Source organism: Chiloscyllium plagiosum, chromosome 16, assembly GCF_004010195.1.
Source record: "Chiloscyllium plagiosum isolate BGI_BamShark_2017 chromosome 16, ASM401019v2, whole genome shotgun sequence".
Lineage (NCBI taxonomy): Eukaryota > Metazoa > Chordata > Chondrichthyes > Orectolobiformes > Hemiscylliidae > Chiloscyllium > Chiloscyllium plagiosum.
This window is the reverse complement of record NC_057725.1, coordinates 28,220,276-28,246,650: the sequence shown is the minus strand read 5'-3', so window position 1 is coordinate 28,246,650 and position 26,375 is coordinate 28,220,276. Positions and strand designations below refer to the sequence as shown.

The window sequence follows — 26,375 nt, the reverse complement described above, 5'->3', positions numbered from 1 at the left end:
ACAAATTCCCTCCCCCCTACCTTTTATCTCAGCCCGCTTGGCACACCAGCCTCATTCCCGAAGAAGAGCTTATGCCCGAAACGTCAATTCTCCTGCTCCTCGGATGCTGCCTGGCCTGCTGTGTTTTTCCAGCACCACATTTTTCAACTCTGGTACTCCAGCATCTGCAGTCCTCACTTTCTCCATTCATTTAGCTGTCTAGATAAGTCTTAAATGATGCTATGTCCACCTTTAAATTGCAACATTTAAAAGCCATCTGGATGGGTATTTGAATAGGAAGGGTTTAGAGGGATATGGGCCAAGTGCTGGCAAATGGGACTAGATTGGGTGGGGATATCTGGTTGGCATGGATGAGTTGGACCAAAGGGTCTGTTTCCTTGCTGTACATCTCTGACTCTAGGACTCTAGTAAATCTGTGGAATTATTTACCACAAAGAGTTGTGGAGAGTGGGTCATTAAGTATATTCAGGCTCAAAATAGACAGATTTTTAAATATGCAAGAGGAAAATGAGCAAAGTCGAGTTGAGGAATATCAGGTCAGCCACGATCTTATTGAATGGAGTAGACTGAATGGCCTACTTATGCTCTGATGTTCTATGATTTTATTGCAGTACTGAGTGAGTATATAGTGTTGGATGTGCTGCTTTCAGCTGAAATATTAAAGCTCTGTAACCCCCTCAGATGGGCAAAAATTCAATACACTATTCAGAGGAACAGCATGCAAGTTATTCCTGATCTCTGGGCCAACATTGATCATTCACACCACATAGTGAACATTCAGTGGGACATGATTGTGGGAGATTATTGTGCTCAGATTTGTTTTTATCTGCATTGCAAAACAATGACTACATTTTGGGACTTTGTGAGCATTTCAAAAGGCTCAATGTGAATGCAAGCTCATTCTTTTCACAAATACTGGCAAATTATCCAAACTTTGGTATGAAATTGCGCATCACTGCAAGTCATTGGATGACTTGCACCCCTGGAAAACAGATGCTATAACCTCCAAGTCTATGAAATTGCTACAGATATATATTTGAACTAGTCACAGAATATCAAGCTTAGTAATCAATAGCATAAGCATTTGTTAAAGTTAAATTGCAACTGTTAAGGACTATCAAAATATTAGGTCCAGAAAATTAAGAACAAAGAAAATTACAGAACAGGAACAGGTCCTTTGGCCCTCAAAGCTTTTGCCGATCCAGATCCTTTATCTAAACCTGTTGCCTATTTTCTAAGGGTCTGCATCCCTCTGTTCCCTACCCATTCATTTATCTGTCTGGATACATCTTCAATGATGCTATCATGCCACCTCCGCTGGCGATACATTCCAGACACCCACCACCCTGAGTAAAGAACTTTCCACACATATCTCCCCTAAACTTTTCTCCTCTCACTTTGAGTTCATGACCCCTAGTAATTGAGTCCCTCACTCTGGGGAAAAATGCATCTTGCTATCCACCCTACCTATACCTCTCGTGATTTTATAGACCTTAATCAAGTCTCCCTTCAACCTCCATCTTTCCAATGGAGATAATGCTAATCTACTCAACCTCTCTTCATAGCTAACACCCTCCATACCAGGAAACATCCTGGTGAACCTCCTCTGCACCTTCTCCAAAGCATCCACATCCTTTTGGTAATGTGGTGACCAGAACTGTACGTAGTATTCCAAATGTGGCTGTACCAAAGTCCTGTACAACCGTAACATGTCCTGCCAACTCTTGTGCTCAATACGCCATCTAATGAAGGAAAGCATACCATATGCCTTCTTGATCACTCTATTGACTTGCGTTGCCACCTTCAGGGAACAATGGACCTGAACACCCAGATCTCTCCATCAGTTTCCCCCAGGACTTTTCTACTTACTGTAGAGTTTGCTCTTGAATTGGATCTTCCAAAATGCATCACCTCGCATTTGCCCAGATTGAACTCCATCTGCCATTTCTCTGCCTAACTCCAATCTATAATCTGTGACAGTCCTCTTCACTATCTGCTACTCCATCTGCAAACATGGTAATCAAACTACCTATACATAAATGATTTAGAGGAAGGTATATCACAAACAGTAGTCCCAGTAGGATCCCAGTGGAACACCATTGGTCACAGTTCTCCATTTTGAGAAACTCCCTTCCACCATTACTCTGTGTCTCCTGTTGCACAGTGATCTAAGAGTATAGATCACTACATTCTTATTCAAAATTATTGTTGGAGATTTTAAAATCTGACATTTTTGAACTGTTTTTTCTGATGTCCACTTTGTCCCTTACTTGGAATGCAAACTTTTTTCCTTTTATACGCAACTTGACTAATTTATTTCATTTTCTTCTCCATCATTCATCTGTTGCTTTCCCAATACTTACATCTCATTGGAGGAGGTGCTTAATAAGTTGATTTCATCACTCACAAAAGGTCCCTGATGCCCCATTGTTTTCACCACTGGGTTATCAGCTCAGGCTATCAAGTTACAATGGAAAAGCTTTTAATACCCAAATGCGCCAAGTCCAATCAACAAGGCACATCACAAATCCTAGGCCATTGTGTTTTAAAAAAATTGAAATTGCATGAATTAAGAGGTAATATTTAAATGTACGACCGTCTATATGACCAGTGGAGAAGCTTAGAGTGTGTTTAGTCCAAACTAATATGAGACATAGCAGCAATGGTGCATTTGGCCCACCAAGTGTATTGAACTATTCAAGAAATCTTTACTGATTTTCAACCTGAACTCTTCCATGCTCTCTCAATTCAATTTTTACCCAAAACTTTGTCAATAAGTACCTTAAATATACACATAATTGAGTATCTCATCTTAGATAGATACACTCTCAACCTCAGTAAAGAAATTTCTCCTCACTTTAATGCTAAATATCCAACTTATCTTCTTTATTCATTCTGGATGAGAGTTTCCTGGCTGGGTCAGAATTTATTGCCTATCCTTACCTGCCTTTAAAGGTGATGCCTTCTTGAATCACTGCCGTCCATTTGCTGTACAATCTACAATGCTGTTAGGGAAGGAGTTCCAGAATGTTGACAGTGACATTGTTTGAATGGCGATATATTTCCAAAACTGGTTGGCGAGTGTCTTGGAGGAGAACTTGCAATGGTCATATTCCCATGTACCTGCTGCAGTTGTCCTTCTTGATAGACATGCCCATGAGTTTGGAAGGTGCTGTCTAAAAAGTCTTGGTCAACTTCTGTGATGCATCTTGTAGGTTGTAGATACTTAGACTGCTTATTCTGTGACTGTCATCCTGAGGCCTGTATGCCCCAGTCAGGAGTAGCATTTTATCAGCATCTGCTCAATTTCAGTCCCTTAACAATTTTTATGTGCTTCATTTAAACACCTATCATTCTTCTAACTCCAATCCAGTCAGCAGTTTTTGTAGAGTGATGCCTCTGATCAGTGGTTTTTGGCAGTGCTGGATTATATTTATAGAGCTGATCCCTCCTGGATGTATGAAAGCAGAATGCTGCAGATTATTTACAACCAAAACAACTCCTGTAGCTGACACATCAATCCAACGTCTCCTCACATATAAGAGACAAAACAATGGCTGAAGATGCATCTCTTGACAACAGAACCAAAAGTGAATTTTTATGAAACAAAATTACTATCACATGAAATTTTCTTACTCCCTGCATGTTGTTTCAATTCAGACTTCCATAAAAACAGAATCAGAGTGATATGGCCTATGCAGCCCATACTAATTTTTTTGTTGAACAAAATTGCTTTTGAGCTGTCACTCATTGGGTGAGGTGGTCATTAAGTTTGTGTTTATATTTACTAAAGGAACCACTTATGGTAGGATCTTTCAATATTTCAAATCTAGGTTTACAAAGTTAACCTTTCTACAACAGCTTGTACTTTCTCGCACCATTAACACTAATGTTCCTGTAACATTTAACTAAAGTAAGACAAGGTGATATTAAACCAATGAGCTAAGCATTAAAGGAGTATCTTTAAAAAGTGGAGAAGGAGGGAGAAGTTTAAGGAATTCCAAAGCAGAGAACACACTGAGTAGAAGGCTTAGCTGTCAGTGATGGAACAATTCAAAAATCGGGGATGTACAAGAAGTCAGAATTTAAGAAGCGAGGGATCTCAGTGATCTATGCTGGCGAAGGTTGAAAAGATAGGGAGGGGCCATCAATGCTATTCTACAATGTAAATATTTCTTACTTGCTTAAAAGGTTGCATCGTTCTTAAAGAAAATCACTAGGTTTACCTTACTCATGGTTTACCCATCCTCCAGGCACATTCATGGTTTTTAATATTTAAGTTACACCTAGCCCTTTCCATTCAGGTTTTTAAAAACAAGCAAAAGCCTCTCAGATCAAAACAGAAGAACTTCTCAAATTGAGGAAGTGAATCCAATGGCAGCGCATCTCTCAGAATATCAAAAGGAATTTTATTTTTAAGAAAAAAAACACATCTGGCACAGAATGAAGGATCTTTAAGCAATAACAGCTGTCTGGATCATCACACACATACACAGACAGAACCACGTCAACCAAACGCAGCCTGTTGGCACCCCTCAGGACAAAATAAAGTTCTTAAGAGTAAAACAGATAATTAAATGGAAAGCGAGAGAGAAAAATAATCTTGCTCTTGATCTCCTCTGGGACTTACCCCTCATGAGATGGAGCTTTCAATGCTCACATTGTTCCTGGTGGGACTGAACTGGAGCTTGCTTAGGACTAAGGAGTAAAACAGGAAGTAATTGTAGTCCTGCACCAGTCGGACGGATTGCGCTGGCTCTATACAACTTCCAAATATTTCCTCCCTGTCTGAAAACTGCTACGTGTGAACACTGCTACCAGCCGTATACCTCGATGATTTAAACACTCAGTAAACACTTCCCATTTGCTCAAGATGTAGTTGTTTTTAAAAAATTAAATTCTCACATAAAATACAAGTGTATTAATACAATTCAGAGCTGACTATTTGCCCCAGTGACTATCTAATTAGTCCCTCTTTCCACATGGTACTGAAAACCTTTCCTTTTCAAAAAAGATTTTATCCAGTTCTCTTTTGCAAGTACATACTTATCTGCTTTCACCACTCCTTCAGGCAGCACATATCAGGTCTCAACAACTTGGCGTAGAAAATAAAATCCTCATTTCCCCCTAAGAATTCATGATATACTTTAAATCTATATCATTTGGCTGAACACTAACTCCCCCTCCCACTCCACCAAAGACATGCAAGTCCTGGGCCTCCTCCACCGCCAAACTCTAGCCACCCAATGTCTGGAGGAAGAACACCTCATCTTCTGGCTTGGGACCCTCCAACCACACTGGATCAATGTGGATTTCACCAGTTTCCCCACTTCCCCTCTCCCACGTTATCCCAGATCCAACCTTCCAACTCAGCACTGCCATCTTGAACTGTCCATCTGCCTTCCCACCTATCTGCTCCACCTTCCTCTCCTCCACCCCCACCTTCAACCCCCTCAGCCCCATCCCATTTATCGCTCAGCCCCCTTTGGCCACCACCACCCCCTCCCTTCCTGAAAAGCTTATGCTCAAAAGCTCTCCTGTTCCTTGGTTGCTGCCTGACCAGCACCACACTCAGACTCTAATCTCCAGCATCTGCAGTCCTCACTTTTTCCCTCTCTGCTTTTATTAATACAAAGGTAATTCTGGTTATTTTTAGGGCAACTTCATCACTTCGCCTTGCACTTTTAAAACAAAATTATTTTTGTCTATAGGGTGCTTTTCTTCAATATTACATGTTTTACAACAAACATTTGCATTTAGAAGAATATGGAATCTCAGATTTCAATTACTCCTGTCCTTCTGATGTTGGTAAAGGCAGCTTAGCAAATATTCAGATCACCAGAAAAAAATTAGCATTCTTCTACTTACATTTATTACTTCTGAGCTTGCCGTGTTAGTTTGACTTCTGGTCAGAAAATAACTTGAATCTTAAATTCACCCTGGTTTTCAAATCCCTCTATGGCTTTAGCCATTTCTACACCTACAAATTTCTCCAGTTTTATAACCCTTCAGAGATCTCTTGGCACACCCCAGATTTTAAACTGTTCTACCATTGGTAGCCAGGAGTTAAAATCCTAATAATTTGAAACAGGTGAGATCAGAACCAAATCTCTACACAACTTCTATCTATTCATAGACTGAGATACTATCAGACCATAACTCCAAACCCAACACAATGTCAGTGAACATCTGTATGTGTGTTCAAGAAACAACCCAAATGATACCCTCGGCTAATAACAATTAACACTGTCTTTAGCTACCTGGGCCCCATCTCCAGAATTTCCTCTAAGCTTCTCTACTTCATTTAACACTTTTTTTGACAAAGAGTTTGGTTTCCTGTCTTAATTTTCCTTGGGAGGTTGGGTGTCAAATTTTCAATTACCTTTCACCACAAAAATGATTTAAAGTGCCAAATTTCAGGCCTACCTATGATCTCCCTGTTGTTGCCAGTGCCAGTGGGAGCACCTGTTAGAGTCATCCAGCACAGAAACATACTCTTCGACCCAACTTGCCCACAACAACCAGATATCCCAATCTGACTTTGTCCCATTTGCCAGCATTTAACTCCTATCCCTCGAAGACCTTCCTATTCATATACCCATCCAGATGCCTTTTCAATGTGGTAATTGTATCGATCTCCACTACTTCCTCTGGCAGCTCATTCCACAATACAACACCCTCTGTAAGGAAAAGGTTACCCCTCAGTTCCTTGTAATCTTTCTCCTCTCCACTTAAACCTATGCCCTCTACTTTTGGACTGCCCAATGCTGGGAAAAAAAGATCTTGGTTATTCACCTTATCCATGCCTCTCATGATTTTATAAACCTCTATAAAAGTCTTCAGGGGAAAAAGCCCCAGCCTATTCAGCCACTTCAATCCTAGCAACAGCTTTATAAATCTTTTCTGCACCCTTTCAAGTTTAACAACATTGTGTCTATAGCAGGCGACCAGAATTGTACACAGTATTCTAAAAATTGCCTCACCAATGTCCTGTACAGCTACAAAATGATGTCTCAACTCCTATATTCAATGCTCTTACCAATGAAGGGAAGCATACCAATCACCTCCTAATGGAGGTGAAAGCTAAACAACCAACTTTTACACATTTTCAAAATGGAAAGGAAAAAGAGTAGATAAAAAAACCTAAAATCCAAAGGCATGCAAATAATATTTCTGAGGTCACAGTTCAGGCATGTTTACAAAGCAGAGGTGCTTTGCTTTTCATCTGACAAAAATTAATCTTTGATTGGTATGGCAAATATTCAGGAGATTTTTTTTTTCCTTTTTTTACACTGGCGCCCTAACTCTAATTAAACCCAACTTACCATTAAAGTGAAAATATTTGCAACATATTAAATAGCGACTGGTTTGGCAGCAAGGTTAGACAAGGTTGTGCTGCAAAGCAATTGAACTTCATAAAGGTTATGAAATCGAGACGTTCAATCACTGTATTACAGAATGCCATATGTAATGGGAGCCCAGGGGAATAAAGGGTAAACATGAGTGAGCTAGAAATGAACAGACAAAATAAACAGAGCTACAGGATCAGCCAGATCTTGGGATGACATTTTTTAAAAAAAGTAGTTAACCATTTGTATAACAAATTGCAAGGGTGGGTGCAGAAATAACTCTCCAGATCTTGTCAGTCACAGAAAGGGTTACCAGCTCTGGCGAATGGTACTTCTGGAAGTTAAACTCATCTCCAACTGCCCTGTCCTCCTCATTCCCCACTGGTTACCCACAAATCCGTCCCTGCAGATCCCCATCTGTACAGCCTTTGTGGGGTCAAACTATTTCCTCATTGTTTGACATCAGAAGTCACAGGTAATTTTTCATCTATAATCCTTTTTTCCTAAAAAAAAGGAAAAACTGTTTGCAAGGAATATAACCAAGAAAAAAAAAACTTACCTTTTGAAAGATGCCTCCAATTCTTCTCAAACATCTGCTCACAGCTGTCTCTTTCTGGAATCTCCAGGACAATGCTGGAAGGTTGGCTATAGCATTTAATAACACAGCTTAATCTTTTACTGACAGATGCATCATATTTGGAAAAAAGACACCCTATATATTATGGATTTACTGCACTGCTTTACGAGTTTCTTGTACAGTTCTCAAGTGTATTGTTTATGGAAACTGTCAATGGATGATGTATTTAGAAAATACAAAAGGTCAAGTTTATATTAGACTCTTTGGGAACCCACAGGAGGGCTTTCAAACTGCTTAACCACAACAAGCACACTGCTACCCGTACCTCAACTCACATCGACTCTGTCATATAATCAAAGAGATGTACAACACAGAAACAGACCCTTTGGTCCAACTCATCCATGCCGAACATATATCCTGGATAATTTCAGACCAGCATTTGGCCCGTTTTCATCTAAACCCTTCCTATTCATATACCCATCCAGGTGCCTTTTAAAATGTTAGAATTTTACCTGCTTCCACCACCTCTTCTGGCAGCTCATTCTATATATGCACCACCCCGTGCGCAAGAACCCCTTAGGTCCGATTTAAATCTTTTCTCTCTCACCTTACACCTATGCCCTCTAGTTTTAGACTCCCACACCACAGGGAAAAGACCTTGTCTATTTTCCCTATCCATGTCCATCACGATTTTATAAATTTCTAAAGGTCACCCCTTAGCCTTAGACGCTTCAGGGAAAATAGCCCCAGCCTATTCAGCCTCTCCCTACAGCTCAACCCTGGCAACATGCTTGTAAATCTTTTCTGAACCCTTTCAAGTTTCCTTCCTATAGCAGGAGGACCAGAATTGCATACAATATTCCAAAAGTGACCGAACCAATGTCCTGTACAGCTGCAATATGACCTAACTCTTATACTCACATTCACTCAACATCCCCTATGATTTCTGACTTATGCTGGATTTCAGTTTCGCAATTTGAAAAAAAAAATTTCACAAGATGAATGCCACACTGCAGGCCAGCATTTGCTGTTCAACTGTTGTTGATAGAGTGGTGGTGAGTCACCTTGAACTGTAGTGCATCCTGTTACTGGTAAATCCACACTGCTGAAAAGGAAGGTAGTTCCAAGATGGTGACATACTGACAATGAAGGATCAGTGCTCTTGTTCCAAGTAAAAGATGTGGGGCTTGGAGAAGAATAATTTACAAAAAAATGATAGCATTCCCACACATCTACTGCTCTAGTCCTTTCAAATTGTTGCATCTCATCTTGTATAAAAGCACATTGTGCAAAGTAGTGCGGGGGCAGTGATTGTTTAAAGTAATGGATGGGGTGCCAGTAAAATAGTTTGCTTTGAAGTGAGGAAGTTCTGAGGAAGGGTCACCGGATCTAAAACATTAACTCTTCACAGATGCTGCCAGGCCTGCTGAGCTTTTCTAGCAATTTCTGCTTTTGTTTGATTTACTGAATCTGCAGTACTTTGTCCGAGATGGTGTTACGTATTGGTGTAATCGCATTTATCCTGCAAACGGAGGCATTCAAATCTTATTCCTGACGGGGAGGCAAGTCACTTGCTGTAGAATTCCCAGCATCAGATCTTCTCCTGCAGCTATACTATTTACATGATTGATCCTGTTCGGTTTCTAGTCAATGATAGCTCCTGGGATGTTGATAGTAGAGGACTCAGTGAGGGGAATTTTGTTGATTATCTAACCATCTCCCTTTGACAATGTTTTGTTGGAGATGGCCCCTACCTGGTGCTAATGTTGCATGCTATTTATCATTCCAACCCCAGATTGTCAGGAGAAAGATAGGACTGTCGATGCTGGAGCTCAGAGTCGAGTGTGCATTTCTGGAAAATCACAGCAGGTCAGGCAGCATCAAAGGTGCAGGAGGATCGACGTTTCAGGCATAAGACCCTCATCAGGAGTCAGGAAGCCCAGATCTTATCAAAATAGGTTGTGTCCATATGCAGCATCCAAGGAGGGATAAGCGTTACTGACTACTGTGCAATTATCAGGGACCATCCCCACTTTTGACTTTGAGGAGGGGAGGGGATAGGTCTTTGATGAAGCAGCTGAAGATGGATGCAGGTTTGACCAGGAACAGATGACAAACCTCCAACAACAGCGACCACCAGCATCACCACCACCACCACCTTCCTCTCGGCTTGGTATGCCTCAAATAATGGAGAGATTCCTCCCCCCCCAATTTTCATTCTCTCTAATTTTGCTCAGGCTCCTTAACATCACATTCAGTCAAATAGTGCTTTGATGTCAAGAGCAGTCAGTGTCATCTCATCCATGGAATTCAGCTCTTTTGCCCATGTTCAAACAATAGCTGTAATGACATAGGGAATAGAGTGGTTTTGATGCAAGACATACTGAGCAACAGTGGCAGGCTATATCTGTTTATATGCCATTTGGTACCATTGTTGATGATGCAATTCATCTACAATTCAGAGTAGGTGGCCCTGGGCAATAATTGGACAGAGGATTCATCCTGCTTTTGGTGAACATGACCAGAGATTAGATTACTTACAGTGTGGAAACAGGCCCTTCAGCCCAACAAGACCACACCGACCCGCCGAAGCGCAACCCACCCATACGCTTACCTTTACCCCTTTACCTAACACTACGGGCAATTTAGCATGACCAATTCACCTGACCTGCACATTTTTGGACTGTGGGAGGAAACCAGAGCACCCGGAGGAAACCCACACAGACACGGGGAAAATGTGCAAACTCCACACAGTCAGTCGCCTGAGTCAGGAATTGAACCCGGGTCTTTGGCGCTGTGAGGCAGCAGTGTTAACCACTTTGCCACCGTACCGCCCACAAATGTTGAGTAGCTACCAATGCTACAACTGTACAGTCCATAACAGCCTATGTAAAATCCAGTGCCTTCAATGTTTTGTTGTTAACACGTGGTGTGAACCAAAAGAGTCTGCAAATTGAGATACATCATTCACTTGACACAGCTAGTGGAAAGTAGTTACAAATGCTGGTCGCTTTCACTGATGTGCTGGGCTCCCGGAGAGGAAATATTTGTGGACCCTCCTCATCCTGTTAGTTGTTTAAGTAGTGATGCACAATTAAGACTGGATGTGGCAGGACTGCTGAGCTTTCATTTGATGTGGGATTGCTCAGCTCTGTAATTTGTTATTTAGCTCACATGGATGCAATCCTGTGTTGTAGCTTCACTGGGTTGGGATGTCACTTATAGGAGTGAGTACTGTTGCTCCTGGTGTACCATCTTGCTCTCTTTGTTGAGTTAAAGTTGATCCTTTAGCAGACTGGTGATGGTATAGTGGAATGTGATATGCCAGGCCGTGAAATTAGAGACTGAGAACAAATATAATTCTGTTGCTTCTAATGGCCCACAGCACCTCATGGATCACCAGTTGTTTGATCTTTTCAATATTTATTCTATTCCCATTCCAAGAACTCAAATCTACCAAGTATATCCATAAACATTTGATCATAAGTGATCAGTATAAATGCCAGGAGCTATTCTATCTACAATGCCTCAAGAGATTCACTGCTACCAATCCTTTCTGCAGGCAATGAAAACCACTGATACCAAGTGGGGAAAAAACGTCCATTGAAACTCCTGGGCAGCTGTAGGCACAAGCTTGATGAAAAGTAATTAGGTTTGTTACTTAGTAACTAGTTAAGGTTATTACATCACAGGTTAAATGTGAATTGAGCCTGACAGTCTCAAGAAACATTAGCTACACCAAGAAGTCATTGAAGTGCTATCCACATTCTGGTGAGCACATGCAGTTTGTAGGTCATACACAAACACCTTGCAGAATCTCTACCTTGGAAGGAACAGCTATCAGGTGATATCTTTCCAGTACTAATTGCCTTATGCAATTGTTCAGACCTTTGGCTCCTGAATTCCTTACTAAATTGAAAAGTAGCAAAACACCTTTTGAGAATGAATTACTAATCCACATTTCCAGGAGCGAATGTTTAACGTAATAGAATACACAAGTAATCCTGTACGAAGGGAGTGCTATGCTTTTGGCTTTTGGTCAAGATGTCAAAGCAAGGCCTGTTGCTCTTGCAGGTAGATGTAAAAAATCCCATTGTCACAATTTTAAATATCAAATAAATGACCAACATTTACTCTGTAAAGCAGCACCTTTAAAACCTGGTTATCACTAATTTGAGACAGCATTCTGAATGTACAAGTGTCACACTATAACAGGCCATAATTAACAGCTACTATGCTTCAAAACAATACTTAATTGGATGTAAATTAGTTTGGAACATTGAGGCTATATAAGTGAATCTTTCTTTCTTCTTTCCTTCATAACAAGGCAACAAGCAAATTGTCAATAGTAAAGGCAATGAACATCCTGATTTACAATTTAGCCGGTGCACCAACAGCAAGTGAAATTTAAATTTCCTAGAGTCCCAATTTGTTTCAGTCATTTTTTTTTGTTACTGAATTGTTGTAATATAGGGAGATGCAAATGCCAAATTTCACACAAGATGCTCCCATCATCATCATCATCAGTAGATAAATGATTCTATTAGGTTCTATTGAATAAAGGTAGCAAATGTTGAAAATTCTCGGCCGATCAGAAAATCGAGCGAGATCGTCTTAGAGGAGCTGCTTGGTTCTGAAACCATTTTGGGAGGGTCAGATGGTGGTCGGGGAAGGTAATGTGCAGTTCAACAACTGGAAGCTGTTATTATGTCCACAATTTGGCCCTTGAGTATAACCTTCATTTTCTTGATTGAACTGCCCATCTTTGTTGAGCCAGACAAGACAGTTATTCCTGGTTTTCCCTGGGAAATACAGTAATGGAGGGACATGCAATTCTCACAAGTTTTCTTCTCCAACCCCAACACCAATCGCTTCCATGGAGATGTTCTGCCCATTAACTCTGCTCATCTCGCCACAAACATTAGCCGACCGACAGAATGGAAATCAAAACAAAAAGATGCTGAAAACAAATATTCAACATCTTGTCTGAAATATGGCACATCCAACAGTGCAGCACTCCCTCAGTGCAGCATAAAGAAAATTAGCCTGGATTACCACTCATTTGTTGAGTGGAGCAAGAATCCACAACTTTTCAACGAAGACAAAGCATCACCACAGCAGATCCAAAAGACAAGGTGACCATCCCTCCTGTAATATCACGTTTAAGTCACATACTGTGTTAGACTATTTTTTTGTACTCACAGGGAAATTATCCAGCCAGCTGGCAACAGTTTGCACAGTAGTGACAGGGATTTGATTTCGTATTTCTTCCCTCTCATGCTCGCTTCCCAACATCTCCAGGCTGATCCGCAAATCTTCCACAAGCTGCAAAATCTGCAGCGATCTCAGGTAGGTTGGTGGGATAGGTGAGGTGATATCAAAAATTCCATTGGAGTATTCCACAGCAGCCTTGGAACCTGCAGATGCAAAGCAAAATAAAAAGTCTTCACATTTGAATAATGAATCACTACAGGTAATTCTTCAATAACATGTGCTTCATCAGCACAAATTGGCTATAATGCAATTGATGAATTGTGTATGTTGTTTGCATAACAATCTTTCTGAATGGGTATAGTAGGCTTTCCATAGTGCTATCTTCTGCAGTGGTATCCCATAGCGTGATTTTCTATAGTGAGGTTGCAAAGGAACACAACTGTTGTTATAGCAAAAGGACCTGTATTTAGCCTTAAGCCATAAGGCAAAACACAGCTCATAACCAGTGGACTCGGATACTAACCATGGAAGACAACGTTCAGGATTTTAAAAAAAAAATCTCAAGATGTGTATCACTGGCAATAGTAGCACTTTATCCATCCCCAACACCACTTTGAGATGGTCATGGTGAGTCACCTTCTTAAACTGTCCATGTTGCTGTTTGGAAGGAGTTCAAGCATCTTGACCCATTGTCAATAGAGGAAAATCATGATGGTGCATGACGTGGGAGGAAAGCCTCAGGGGGTGACAATAAGTTTGAAACAGTTGTGAACAGGACAGAGAAGAGGAGTTTTTAATTTAAATTCATTCTTAAGATGTGTGTCACTGATGAGGTTGGCATTTATTGTCCATCCTCAACCTCCCCAGAGAGCAGCTAAGAGTCAACCACGTTGCTGTGGGTCTGGACTCTCATATAGGCCAGACCAGCTAAGGAGGGCAGTTTCTTTCCCTCAAAAAAAAAAGACATTAGTGAACCAGAAAGGTATTTTTCAACAATCAACACTGGTTTTATAGTCATCATTGGCACTTAGTTCGAGTTTTAGATTACTGAATTCAAATTCTGCCATGGTGACGTTTGAACCCGAATATGACTTAAGATTAATATCACAGACTATGAACTTCTAAAGCAAAATAGGCCCAAAAAGGCCTACACCAGCTCATATTTACCAAGCTCTTTCACTGTGACAGTACATGGGAAATGCATCAGTACATGAGGGGGTACTGGCTGGTAGTGATCTGATCAGGTGACCAACACGAAGAATTTTATAATTCTGGTTTCTGAAATCTGATTTAAAGAATGTTTAACTGTGAGATTTATTAGGAACATGAGTAGGCTATTTAGCCCCTCAATTCGGCCTTGTCATTCTCTAGGTCATCAACATTCAATGATCTGGTCCATACCTTTTTCCCAACAAAAGTCAAGCAATTTTGTCTTAAATCTCCAATGGATCCACATGCTTTTTAAAAAGGAGGGGTTCTTAGACCCCTACCACTGGACAACCATACATTTTTTCCACCTTTACTGCATTAAATACCACTGATCGCTTCATTTCAAGGTTTGTAAAACCTCATTAAAAATACATGTACGCAAATAGCCATACTTCTCATCACTAAATACTTTAGTCTAAAAATGAAACTAAAATCTCATCACCCCTTGAATAAAATAACTACAAAACAACATTATACATTGTTCCTTACAGAAGCAAATACCTAAAGCAAGTGCTCTGTTTCCACTGATTTAAGAGCTCATGTTTGATGTAGGAAACATTGATTTCAATTTAAGCAAAACATTTCACGTAAATGTAAACAGAGTGACGTCATAGTGACAACATAAGCTCATTACATGGAACTGGGAGACAATACGGTGCAAGTGATTACTTCAGTAAGCAAGATCAGGTGAGTATTTCTCATATCCAGTCTTCAACAGAAAACCTCAGTCGTTAGTTTAGATTAAAACAATATAAAGCATAAGGAGTAAGGTAAGGGGCCTGGCATATGTAATATTATTTAAACTATATTTATGTCAATAGAAAGAATGTAATGTAAGGGTGAGTCATGCCAATCCAGCTCTGACAGATGAAAATGCTATTTCTGTAGGAAATCACTGACACTTAGTGTCTAGGGTAACCACATGTACAGGAAATGTATCCAGCTGCCATATTTCAGATTTGGATTGGTGGCTGGTGTCACCATTGTGTATACACAAGGCTGAGATCTTTGGCCTTAGCATGTATTGTGTGCTGGTCACACCACAGATGAAGAGTGACAGGCAGAAAGAGAATGTACGATCAGTATACAGACAAAGCACCATACTGCTGGTGCAGGAAACCCTGGGGCCATCTCTCTCTAACAAATCTTCAACTTTGGATACTGCAGGGAGAGATGGATTCCTTGGAAAATGCAACAAGAGCCAAGTTTGTGGCAGCAGGATGTTCCAGGCACAGTGCACGTGGGGGAAGCAAAGATTGAGAACGTGATACTGATAGGGCATTCTGATGTAAGGGAAACAGATAATATATTGCCCCCTGGTGTCAAGGTCAAGAATGTCACTAAGCAGCTGCAGAACATTCTGAAGGGAAAGGGAGAACTTCAAGAGACCATGATCTATGCTTATGCAAATAACATAAATAAAAGGTCTGAGAAGTAGCACATAGGGGAGTTTGGAGACAGCACTTATGGTGCAGTGGTAATGTCTCTGCCTCTGAGCTCAGAGGTCCTGATTCAAGTTACATTTGTATTGGATTTGTGTTGTAACATGTCTGAACAAGTTGACTTAAGGAGCTTGTAAATAAGCTTAAAAGCACAACCTCAAAAAAAGTAGTAATCTTACGATTGCTCCCAATGCCACGTGCTTGTTAGAGAATAGAAGAAGAAACTGAACAGGTGGAGGGATGGATTTAGATTCTGGAGGCATTAGGACCAATTCTGGGAAAGATGTGACCCATAAAACCTGGCTGTGTGGTACCCAAACAGGACCAGGTCTGATAATCCTGTCAGAGAGTTTGCTAATATAGTGAGGGCAGTTTAAACCGGAGTGATTGCATGCGGGGACGAGCAGGAAGACGAGAGTGTGAGGGAATCAAAGATGGTCACAAACATTCTCAGCTCTGATCTCCAGCATCTGCAGCCCTCACTTTCTCCACAAAAGATAGCAAAGTACAAAGCAAAAGTGGAAGATGGAGGAAGTGAGGGCTAGCAGCAAATAGGGATCAAGGATAAATAAAAATTGTAAAGGTGGTAGAAAGAGACAAGTCTATAGGCATTGTTTCATAATGGAAGGAGAATTTGCAATAAGATAAATGAATTAACAGTACTGATTTGTATAAGGGTACTATATAATTGTGGGCTTGGAGACAAGGCTAGAGGATGACCAAGGTTGGGAATTGAACACCTTGGATTTTCAATCTTTGGAAAGGATAGTCACAATTAGAGTATGCGGCATGGCATGATGAAAGGTGAAAGCCATGCAATATTGAAAAATATTTGTGCAAGAAATATACATATGGAATCAGTCTGGACTTAAGCAGCAACAAGGGTAGAAAATATTAGCGGGAGTTACCTATCGATCTCTAAGTGGTGGTGAGGTAGAGGATGAAATTAAACAAGAAATTAGAGATGGATGCAAGAAGGCTGCTACAGTAATCATAGGCCATTTTAATCTACATATAAACTGGGCAAATCACATTAGCAATAATACAGTGACAGGATTATTTCCGAAGTTTGATTTTTACACCGATGTATAGAGGAGCCAACTCAGGGGAAGTTATCACCTTTCAATAAATCCATCTTGGTGAGAATGTTCCTTTACGAAGTGATAAAATGATCGAATTCTTCATTAGGATAGAAAATTAAGTAATCCAATCTGAATCTAGGGTCCTAAACCCAAATAAAGAACTAAGTGATATTTTATATATTAACGGAGTCATATCTAAGAAACAAAAACGTACATATTGCAGTTAAACATTTGTTTTAGATGAAAAACAGAAAAGTTGACAAATATTGTTAACAAAAGGAATTAGGATTAGATCCATTGATGGTAAATTTGAAGAAAAAGTAGCCAGCCTGATGATTGGGAGCAGTCTAAATTCGGTAAAATAGCAATGATTGGTTCAGAGTTACAAATGGAGTCCAAATTTGCAAAGACTGTGAAAACAGACTGTCAAGGTTTCTGTAAGTATGCAAGAAAAGCTTAGTGAACACAAATGTAAATCCCGTAGTTTGAAACAGAAGAACAAATAAGGTAGAATGAGGAAATGGAAAAGCAATTAAACCATTTTGTTCTGACTTCACAAAAAATCATCTAAATCCAAAGGAGATGGTTGTAGGAATAACGGAGTTGTTGGTTATTGGGCGGTACGGTAGTTTAGTGGTTAGCACTGCTACCTCACAGGTTCAATTCCAGCCTCAGGCTCTGCTGACGCCTCAGCTAAAAATGCAATCGTACAGACCTGTAAAGAGGAATGATTACTCTGTTTCGGTATGCAAAGAAATGGAATGTATGGCATGTCCAGTTGTATAGATCAAAGTATTTTTTGAATAAAGTATATTTTTGAAATAAAAAAAATTCCAGCCTCAGGCAACAGTATGTGGAGTCTGCTTGCTCCAGTTTCCTCCCACAATCCAAAGATGCGCAGGTTAGGTGAACTGGCCATGCTAAATTGCCCATAGTGTTTAGGGATGTGCTGGTCAGGCGCATTAGTCAGGGGTAAATGTACAGCAATAAGATAGGGGAATGGGTCTGGGTGGGTTACTCCGGAAAGGGTCGCTGTGGACTTGTTGGACCGAATGGCCTGTTTCCACATTGTAAGGATTCTACGGAAACTTCCTAGTAGTGCAGGGGCGGTGGGGTGTTTTAGAAAATGGAGAGTTATAGGAATTTTGTCATAGTAGAAAAAAATAATGTAGGAGAAATTAACTGAAAGCTGATAAATCCCCTGGCCCTGATGATCTACATCTCAAGGAGATGTTCATAGAAATAATAGAGCTGTTGGTTGTCATCTGTCAAAATTTTGGAGCATTCCCAGCAGATTGAAAAGGTGACATGTGCAATCCTCAGGTTTTCTTTTAGAAGTAGATGGAAGGCAAAAGCCGAGAATTATAATCTGGCGAGTCTAACGTCAGTATAAGGGAAAATGTTGGACTCTATTAGGATGATAGTGATCCTTGAAACTTACCTTGGGGACTGCTTAAAATAAGTGTGTTTGACCAACATACTAGGAGTTTTGTTTGGAACATAACCGGCAGAATATGTGAGGGAGAACCAGTGGATGAAAATGTATTTGGACTTTCAGAGGTTTTTGATAAAGTCCCACAAGAGATTTTTGTGCAAAATCAAAACACAATTGGAGGTAATACACTGACATGGACTGATAATTAGTTAGCAGATAGAAAATGGAGTGGGAATAAATAGATCATTTTCAAAAGTGGAAAGTGGCGATAAGTGGGAGATTGCTGGGATCAGTTCTTTGGCCCCAGCTATTCACAAATTATATATCTGTGACATTACATAGGAATGAGAATGCGAGGAGGATGAAAAGAGGCTTCAGAATAATTTAGAAATCTTGAGTGTGTGGGGGGAGAAACACGGTAGGTGAGTACAAGATGGATAAATATGAAGTTGTCCACTTTGGGAGGAAAAATAGAACAGCAGAAAATCACTTAAATGGTAATAGATTGGGAAAGGTGAACGCACGAATTGACTCGAGTATCTTTGTTCATTTGTTATTGAAAGAAAGCAGTTAGGAAAGCAAATGATATGTTGGTCGTCATCGCAAGAGAGTTTGAGTTCTGGAGCTAGGAAATCTTACTGCAGCTGTGCAGTGCCTGCAATGTTGTGCTCACTTTTAGTCTCCTTACCCAAGAAAAGGTACACTTGCCATTGAGGAAGTGCAACAAAAAGGTTCTGCAGACGGATTCCAGGGATAGAAGGTTTGTTGTAGGAGGAAAGATTGGTTTCACTGGGCCTGTATTCACTGGAATTTAATAGAATGAGGGGGAATCTCATTGAAACAGAATTCTGACAGGGCTGGACAGACTGGATACGGAAATGCTGTTTGGCTGGGGTATCTGTAACATGGAATCAGAATCTCAGGACACATTGCATGCCATTTCGGACTGAGCCAAGAAGACATTTCTTCACTTGGAGGCTGTGGAATCCTCTGCCGCAGAAGGCTGTGGAAACCAAATGACTGAGTATTATTAAGAAATAGATTTCCAGAAACTGTGTTAAGAGGTGCAGGGACAGAGTGGGAGTATGATATTGAGATAGATGATCAACCAGGATCATACTGAATGATGGGTGACATAGATCTGATGGGCTGGATGGCCTACTCCTGCGTTCTATGACAATTTGCTTTAGTGATAATATTTGGGACATTAATAATAGCCAGGATACCAGGGAGAATGTTACTGTTCTTTGAAGTAAAAAGAAGAATGCAAGAGATAGGATTGAAAGCTGGAATAGACCCCGTTGAGCCTATTTCACCAATAGGTGTGTGCTTCAGATTCACGTCTCTGACCACTTCCCAGGGAGCTCAAACATTTGCCTATGTCAATTTTATGTTTATTTTATGACTACATATGATATCCACAAACCTCTGAAGTAAATATTTCTTGCAGTACCTACAGGCTGACTATTTTTGTGCCTCTTTAACAAATACTTCCACGTTTCTATAAAATATCAACCATGAGATTTGAGGGCAGTTGCGCCTCAGTTTAAATATTTAATTCCAATGACTGCACCTTCGACAGTGCAGCCTTCCCTCAAATACTGCACGAGGAGCATCAAGTGGACCTACAGGCTCCTGTCTTTGGAGGTGGTGAGGACTGGGGGGGTAAAGCAGGCATGGAGAGAATGCAGAGGGACTATTGGTAGTGGTAGAAGGATTTACAATGCTTCAGAGATCAGCACATTGCCCATGAGCTCTAAGCTAAAGCCAAACATTCAATTTTAAAGTCTTTTGCTGAAGCAACTGAGAATTGACAGTTTGCTCTGAAGATGTTAAAGGGTTTAAATTCATAAAATATTAATCCCTGATGTAATAAAGGATAATTGTTTTAAAATAGTTTGTGTAACAGCGGGTGAGCAGATAATTGACAGAGCTGTCTAGGCTTCAATGCTTTTTTTTTTGGATAATCACATCAGCAATAAAACCAACTCAAAATAGATGCAGTAATTTTATTTAAAATGCAATTAAAATCAAAGATTAATATTTTTAATCCTGGGATTAATAATGATTGTTTTAATTGCTTGACAACTCTAATTTATTTATTTATAGATCTGTATTTCATACAATTATAAAACACAAAAGTACAGACGGTCTGTATTAAACACATACAGATAACAGACAAATACAGACCAGAGCAGAGTCAGAGTTATACAGCGTAGAAACAGACTCCTTCCACCCAGATATTCTAAATAAATCTAGTCCCATTTGCCAGCATTTGACCCATACCCCTCTAAACCTTTCCTATTCATATACCCATCCAGATGTTTTTAAAATGCTGTAATCGTACCCACTCCACCACCTCCTCTGGCAACTCATTCCATATATGCACACACTGCATGATAAAGTTGCCCCTCAGGTCCCTTTCAAATCTTTCCCCTCTCACATTAAAACACTCACATTTTAGACTCCCCTTACCTGGGAAAAAGACCTTGGCTATTGACCCTATCCATGCCCCTCATGCTTTTATAAACCTTTAAAATCACCCCTCTGCCTTTGGCACACAAGAGGCAAAAAACCCTAGTTTATTCAGCCTTTCCCTATAGCTCAAACCCTCCAACCCTGGCAACACCCTTGTATATTTTTTCTGAACCCTTTCAAGTTTCACAACATCCTTCCTATCCCAGGGTGACCAGAATTATACACAGTATTCTAAAAGTAGCCTCACTAATACCCTGTACCGCTGCAGCATGACATTCCAACTCCTATAGTCAATGCTGTGACGCATGAAGGCAAGCATGCCAAACAGCTGCTTCACCACCCTATTTACCTGCATTGCCACTTTCAAAGAACTATGCACCTGCACCCCTAGGTACCTGTTCTACAGCACTCCACACAGCCCTAACATTGATTGTTTAAGTCCCGCCCTGGTTTGCCTTACCAAAATGCAACACCTCACATCTACCTAAATTAAACTCCATCTACCACTCTTCAGCCCATTTGTTCATCTGATCAAGATCCCATTGTACTCAGACCTTTACTGCCCATTGCAGCAATTTCAGAGTCATCTTACTAACCATACAATCTATATTCATAACCAAATCATTCATATAATGACAAAAAGCAGTGGACCCAGCACCAATCCTTGAGGCACACTGCTGGTCTCAAGCCACCAGTCTGAAAGCAACCCACCACCACCACCTTCTGTTTCCTACCTTCAAGCCAATTTTCTGTTCAATTGGCTAGCTCCAGAGAAAGACAAAGACATTAGACTAAGGAAGACAGAAACAAAGGGTTTTTCTCTGGCCATCAAAATACAATACAAGTGCAAGTCAGCATGATTCATTCCATGTGTATTTCTTCAGTATCAGTGCGATTGGGGTAGTTTCAGCTACTTGTAGGGATTGCATCTACATCCTGAGAGACTGGATTAGATCTGTACCAAAGGGTACAGACAGAAATGGTCACGCAGCCTTGTACGAAGACTCTAATGTGAGCCAAAGATCTCCCTATTCCCACAACACCAGATGTCCATGCCAGTGCACAGCTTCACTTGAATGATCTGAAGGTATGCTAATCTCCCAGGGCTGTGTGTGAAATAATTGCATATGGAATTGTACAGAATTTAAAAGCACAGTCAGGTCCACCTACAGATGACCTCCCTTAAATTTCTTCAAAGCTGACAACTCCATTTATATAGCATCTTTAACCAAGTAAAGCATTGCAAAGTGCTTCAGGAATTCAGATCAAATTTGATGCCAAAGCACATAAGGAGACATATGCAAGATGATCAGACTCTTGGTCCAACAAGGGCATTGTATTACAGCACTAAAGGGGGTCTCTTTGTCCCATCAAGTCTGCACCAGCTTTTGAGGAGTAACCTAGTCAGTGCCAAGACCCACCTTTTTCCCATACACCCATTATTTTCTCCAAGTATTTATCCAACATGCTTTATATGCTCCAGCCTGATCATTTTCAATCTGTGCTCTAATTAATTATTGACTCGAACCACTGGGGACAGTGTTATATCTTTAAACACGGCTATCAGGTCTCTAATCAGCCTCTTACTAGAGATGGTGAGGGCAATGCGTCACTGTGGGCACCAAAATGCGGTTTTGCAGAATTTATTTTTAAAGTTTGGTCAAACTGTGCACTGAACAATTAGAAACATTATCATAAACTAGATTATCAATGGCTGTCTCCCCAGTCAAAAGCTTTCCACTATATCAAATCACGATGTCTATTTTAGACACATAAAATCAACAAAATTATATACAGAACAGTGATGCACTTCAGAAACCAACGTAGCATGGATGGGTAAGAACTGCAAATGCTGGGAATCTGAAATAAAAACAAGTTACAAGAAAAAAACTTGATCAGTCTGATAACATCTGTAGAGGGAGGAAGAATACAATTAATTTTTTTTGAGTCCAGTGAACGTGGTGTCAAAAAATTCTGGCAATAGGGTCACAAGAGTCAAAAATATTTAAATGTCTTCTCTCAACAGGTGCTGCCAACCTGCTGAGTTTCTCCAGCATTTTCAGGTTTTGGTACAATAATGAGTGCTACTAAACTGAACTCATTTATAAAACTTCACCATGCTGATTCTTCCTAAAACTTTCCAGCAGAAAAAGGAGCTGTCGTAGATTAAAAGGTGAGGACTTTCATTAAAAGCACCCTCAAACCCATTGATGGGCACTCAGATTGATTAACAAAATAGTGAGTAATCTATATAGACTGCTATTTCACTTCATTAAGTTACAGGCTTATTATAACACAATACAACTGGTTGAGACATTTATTAAAGTATAATATTGTGAAAAGATAAAGGGGAGTAAGGAGGGGGACCATGGCTAGCTGCAAAATGTATGCAAATACATCAGTAAAAGATTTCAGGGGGCCAACTGGAAGGGAATGAGCTATGGGAAGAGTGTGAAAGAAGTGATTGCAGTGAGAGAGAGAAAGAAAGCAGAACAGCGAGATGGAGTTGGGAAGAGCTTTGGGAGTTTGGAATCAGAGACGCATTATTGGCCAATGAATTAGCAGGACTTTTGAAAAAAATTAAGAAAATCAAGATGATGGAATAGTTAATGGCTAGGTTGAAAGCAACTCCTGGCTTTCAGAATCAAAGGATTAGGAGATGGACACTTGGCAAGTGAAGCAGATAGTTTTTTTGGGAATGTTAGTCTGAATATTTGGACAGTGTAAGTGTAACAACTTGCACTTAAAGAGCTTGTTACACTGTATGCAGTTCATCACTAATGGAAATTGTGTTGCTGGAAAAGCGCAGCAGGTCAGGCAGCATCTAGGGAACAGGAGAATCGACGTTTCGGGCATTAGCCCTTCTTCAGGAAAGGGCTAGTGCCCGAAACGTCGATTATCCTGTTCCCTAGATGCTGCCTGACCTGCTGCGCTTTTCCAGCAACACATTTCCATCTCTGATCTCCAGCATCTGCAGACCTCACTTTCTCCTCGCAGTTCATCACTACTCCATTCCTCCATGAAACTGCACATGTCACATCTACATCTCCTTCCAATATTATCCCTTTACTTTAATGTTCTGTCTATCATTAACTAACTTCTACATCATTACACTCATCCTGGTCAAACGCAGGATAGCACTCTTGCCAGTGAGTCCATTGGTCATGAATTCATAGCCCACTCCAGAGTCAGACTGATGCTCCTAGCCCAGTATTGAGGGAGTGCCACACTGTCAGAAATGCTGTCATGTGGGTGAGTCACTAAGAAGAGGTTCCATCTGGCCTCAGGTGGACACAAGAGATACTATGTACTGTATTTGAAGAATAGCAAGGGAGTTTTCCATAAACACCGAGTTGCAAGAACAGAAGTAGGCCATTCAATGGGATCATAGCTGATTTGACATTTCTCAACTGTATTTCCTGCCTTTTCCCAATGCCCTCCATCCCCTTTCTGATTAAAATTCTGCCTCTGCCTTATATATACGCACTTAATAACCAAGCCTCAATAGCCTTATGCAGTAAAATAAATTCCACAGATTAAGTATCCTCAGCAGATATTCCTCCTCATCTGTCTTCTGAGATTATGCTCTCTGGTTTGAAGGGGCAATAACCTCACTGCATCTATCCTGTCAAATTTTCCTAAGAATTGTACATGTTTCAATAAGGTTGCCTATCATTCTACTAAATTCCAACATACAGTATACAGGCTGAATCCACTAAATCCCTCATAAGGCACTCCATCCATAGCTGGTGTCAGCTGAGTGAACCTTCTCTGGACTGCCTCCAATGCTGGTAATCTTCCTTTCGATAAGGGGCCCAAAACTGTTTTCAGTATTCCAGCAGTGGTCTAGTTTTAGCCAAAGTTCCATACATTTTTATTCCATTTCCTTTGTACTAAAGGCAATGTTCCATAATCTTCTCCATTACCTGTTGAACTTGAACGCTAGTTTTTTTTTTGATTCATGGACAAGGAGACCCAGATCATTGTTCCATAGCTTTCTGCAGTCTTTCTCGGTTTTAAAAAAAACCCAGTTTTTTGGGCAAATAGCATAACCTCATTTTCCCACATTATATTTCATCTATCAAGTTTCTGCCAAATGGCTTAACCTGTTTCTAACCCTCCACAAACGGTCATCCTCACTGCCTACCTCCCTGCCTGTGTCATCCTCAAATTTAGCTATAGTACATTCACTTTTCTCATCCAAGTCAATAGTGCCACTAATATAAAATCGTAAGTCTGGGTCCCCCCTCCAGGCATTGGCACCATCAATTAACAGGAGCAACCTATATTTGTCTACCTGTTCTGACACCTGTCATAATCTTGTGCATCCCTTTTATTAAAGTTTCCTTCAAAAGTCCTTAACCCTAATTCCAGCTATTTCAATCTAACCTTGCAGCAGAAAGTCACCATCCCTGGGAAGGTTGTCAAAGGTGTTACAGAAATGCAAGATTTGCTTTCACTACCAATTAACCAAAGCTGCAACTATTGAACATGACCACTTGGTGTCACACTTGTGCATCAAAGTGTGATGTCGGGAGCTTCCTGCCTGTGAGCTGGCTGGAATTAGATTACCAAAACACAGGTCTCATGTGATCGTTAACACGTTCCCATTGCAAAACAGACATAGCCCACCCAGCAGATCTACTGTGAACCAGTCAGATGGCAGCCGAACATAATCAATAATTCATTTATCTTGTGATGCCAAAACTCCTGACCTTCATAATCAAAAGCTTACAGGCCATGATTAAAACTAAATGCCACAGTGTTCAGCACTAAACTGTTTAAAGTTTGCAATAGCAAGGCCATTTCACATTTCATTCTAATGTCTCTCAAACATTTAACATGATGATGTTGAACGTAACAAAATAGTAACCAAGTACAGAATCTTACAGCATACTAGAAGGCTATTTGGCTCATTGTCCATCTATCACTCAGGCCCATGCCCCATTTCCATGCCTCTAGCCCTGAAAATGTTTCCACTAAAGTATTTAATTGCCTTTTGAAAGTTACTTTTGAAACTGCTTCCACTGCAATTCAGATCACAATCCTTTGCATAACAAAAACATTTTTTCCTTCATTTTCCCCCTACTTCTTTTGCAAGTTGCCTTAATTGGTGTCGAGTGACTGGAAACAAATTTCTGATTTATTCTTGTAAAAATGCTTCATGGTTTTCAATAACTTAATTAAATCACCGTTCAAATGTTCCCTGCTCCAAGCAGAATAATCCTAACCTCTCTAGTCTCTCCACATAATTCAAGTCCCTCAACCTTGGAACTATCCTGGTAAATACCCACTGCATACTCTACAAAGATCTTGACAGTGCAATGCCCAGAACTGGACACAATACTCAAGCCGAAGTTTAATAAAAGATTCAAAACAGGTTTAGAATAATAACTTTATTCAGAAAGCCAAGTTTCAGAACACTATTTGCTTTTTTTAAAAAAAGTGTCGTCATCGTCAACAATAAACATATAGCATCTAATTTAAAATTATTGCCTTTTGAACAAAACAACTTTTAGAATCAGGTATTTAAAGCACAAACAGAGACCATTCAGCCAGTCATGTTGGTGGCAGCTCTGCAAACATATT

At 40.3% G+C, this 26,375-nt stretch overlaps 1 protein-coding gene across 10 annotated transcripts in view; it reads right to left on the bottom strand.

The window, feature by feature from the left end:
• LOC122557714 (liprin-beta-2-like) overlaps nt 1-26,375 on the bottom strand; it is a 274,073-nt gene that overhangs the window by 131,034 nt on the left and 116,664 nt on the right. For all 10 annotated transcript variants that reach the window (XM_043705614.1, XM_043705608.1, XM_043705613.1 and 7 more), the window contains one exon: nt 13,129-13,343. In XM_043705614.1, coding sequence (XP_043561549.1) covers nt 13,129-13,343 — 215 coding nt within the window. The remainder of the gene's footprint in view (nt 1-13,128; nt 13,344-26,375) is intronic.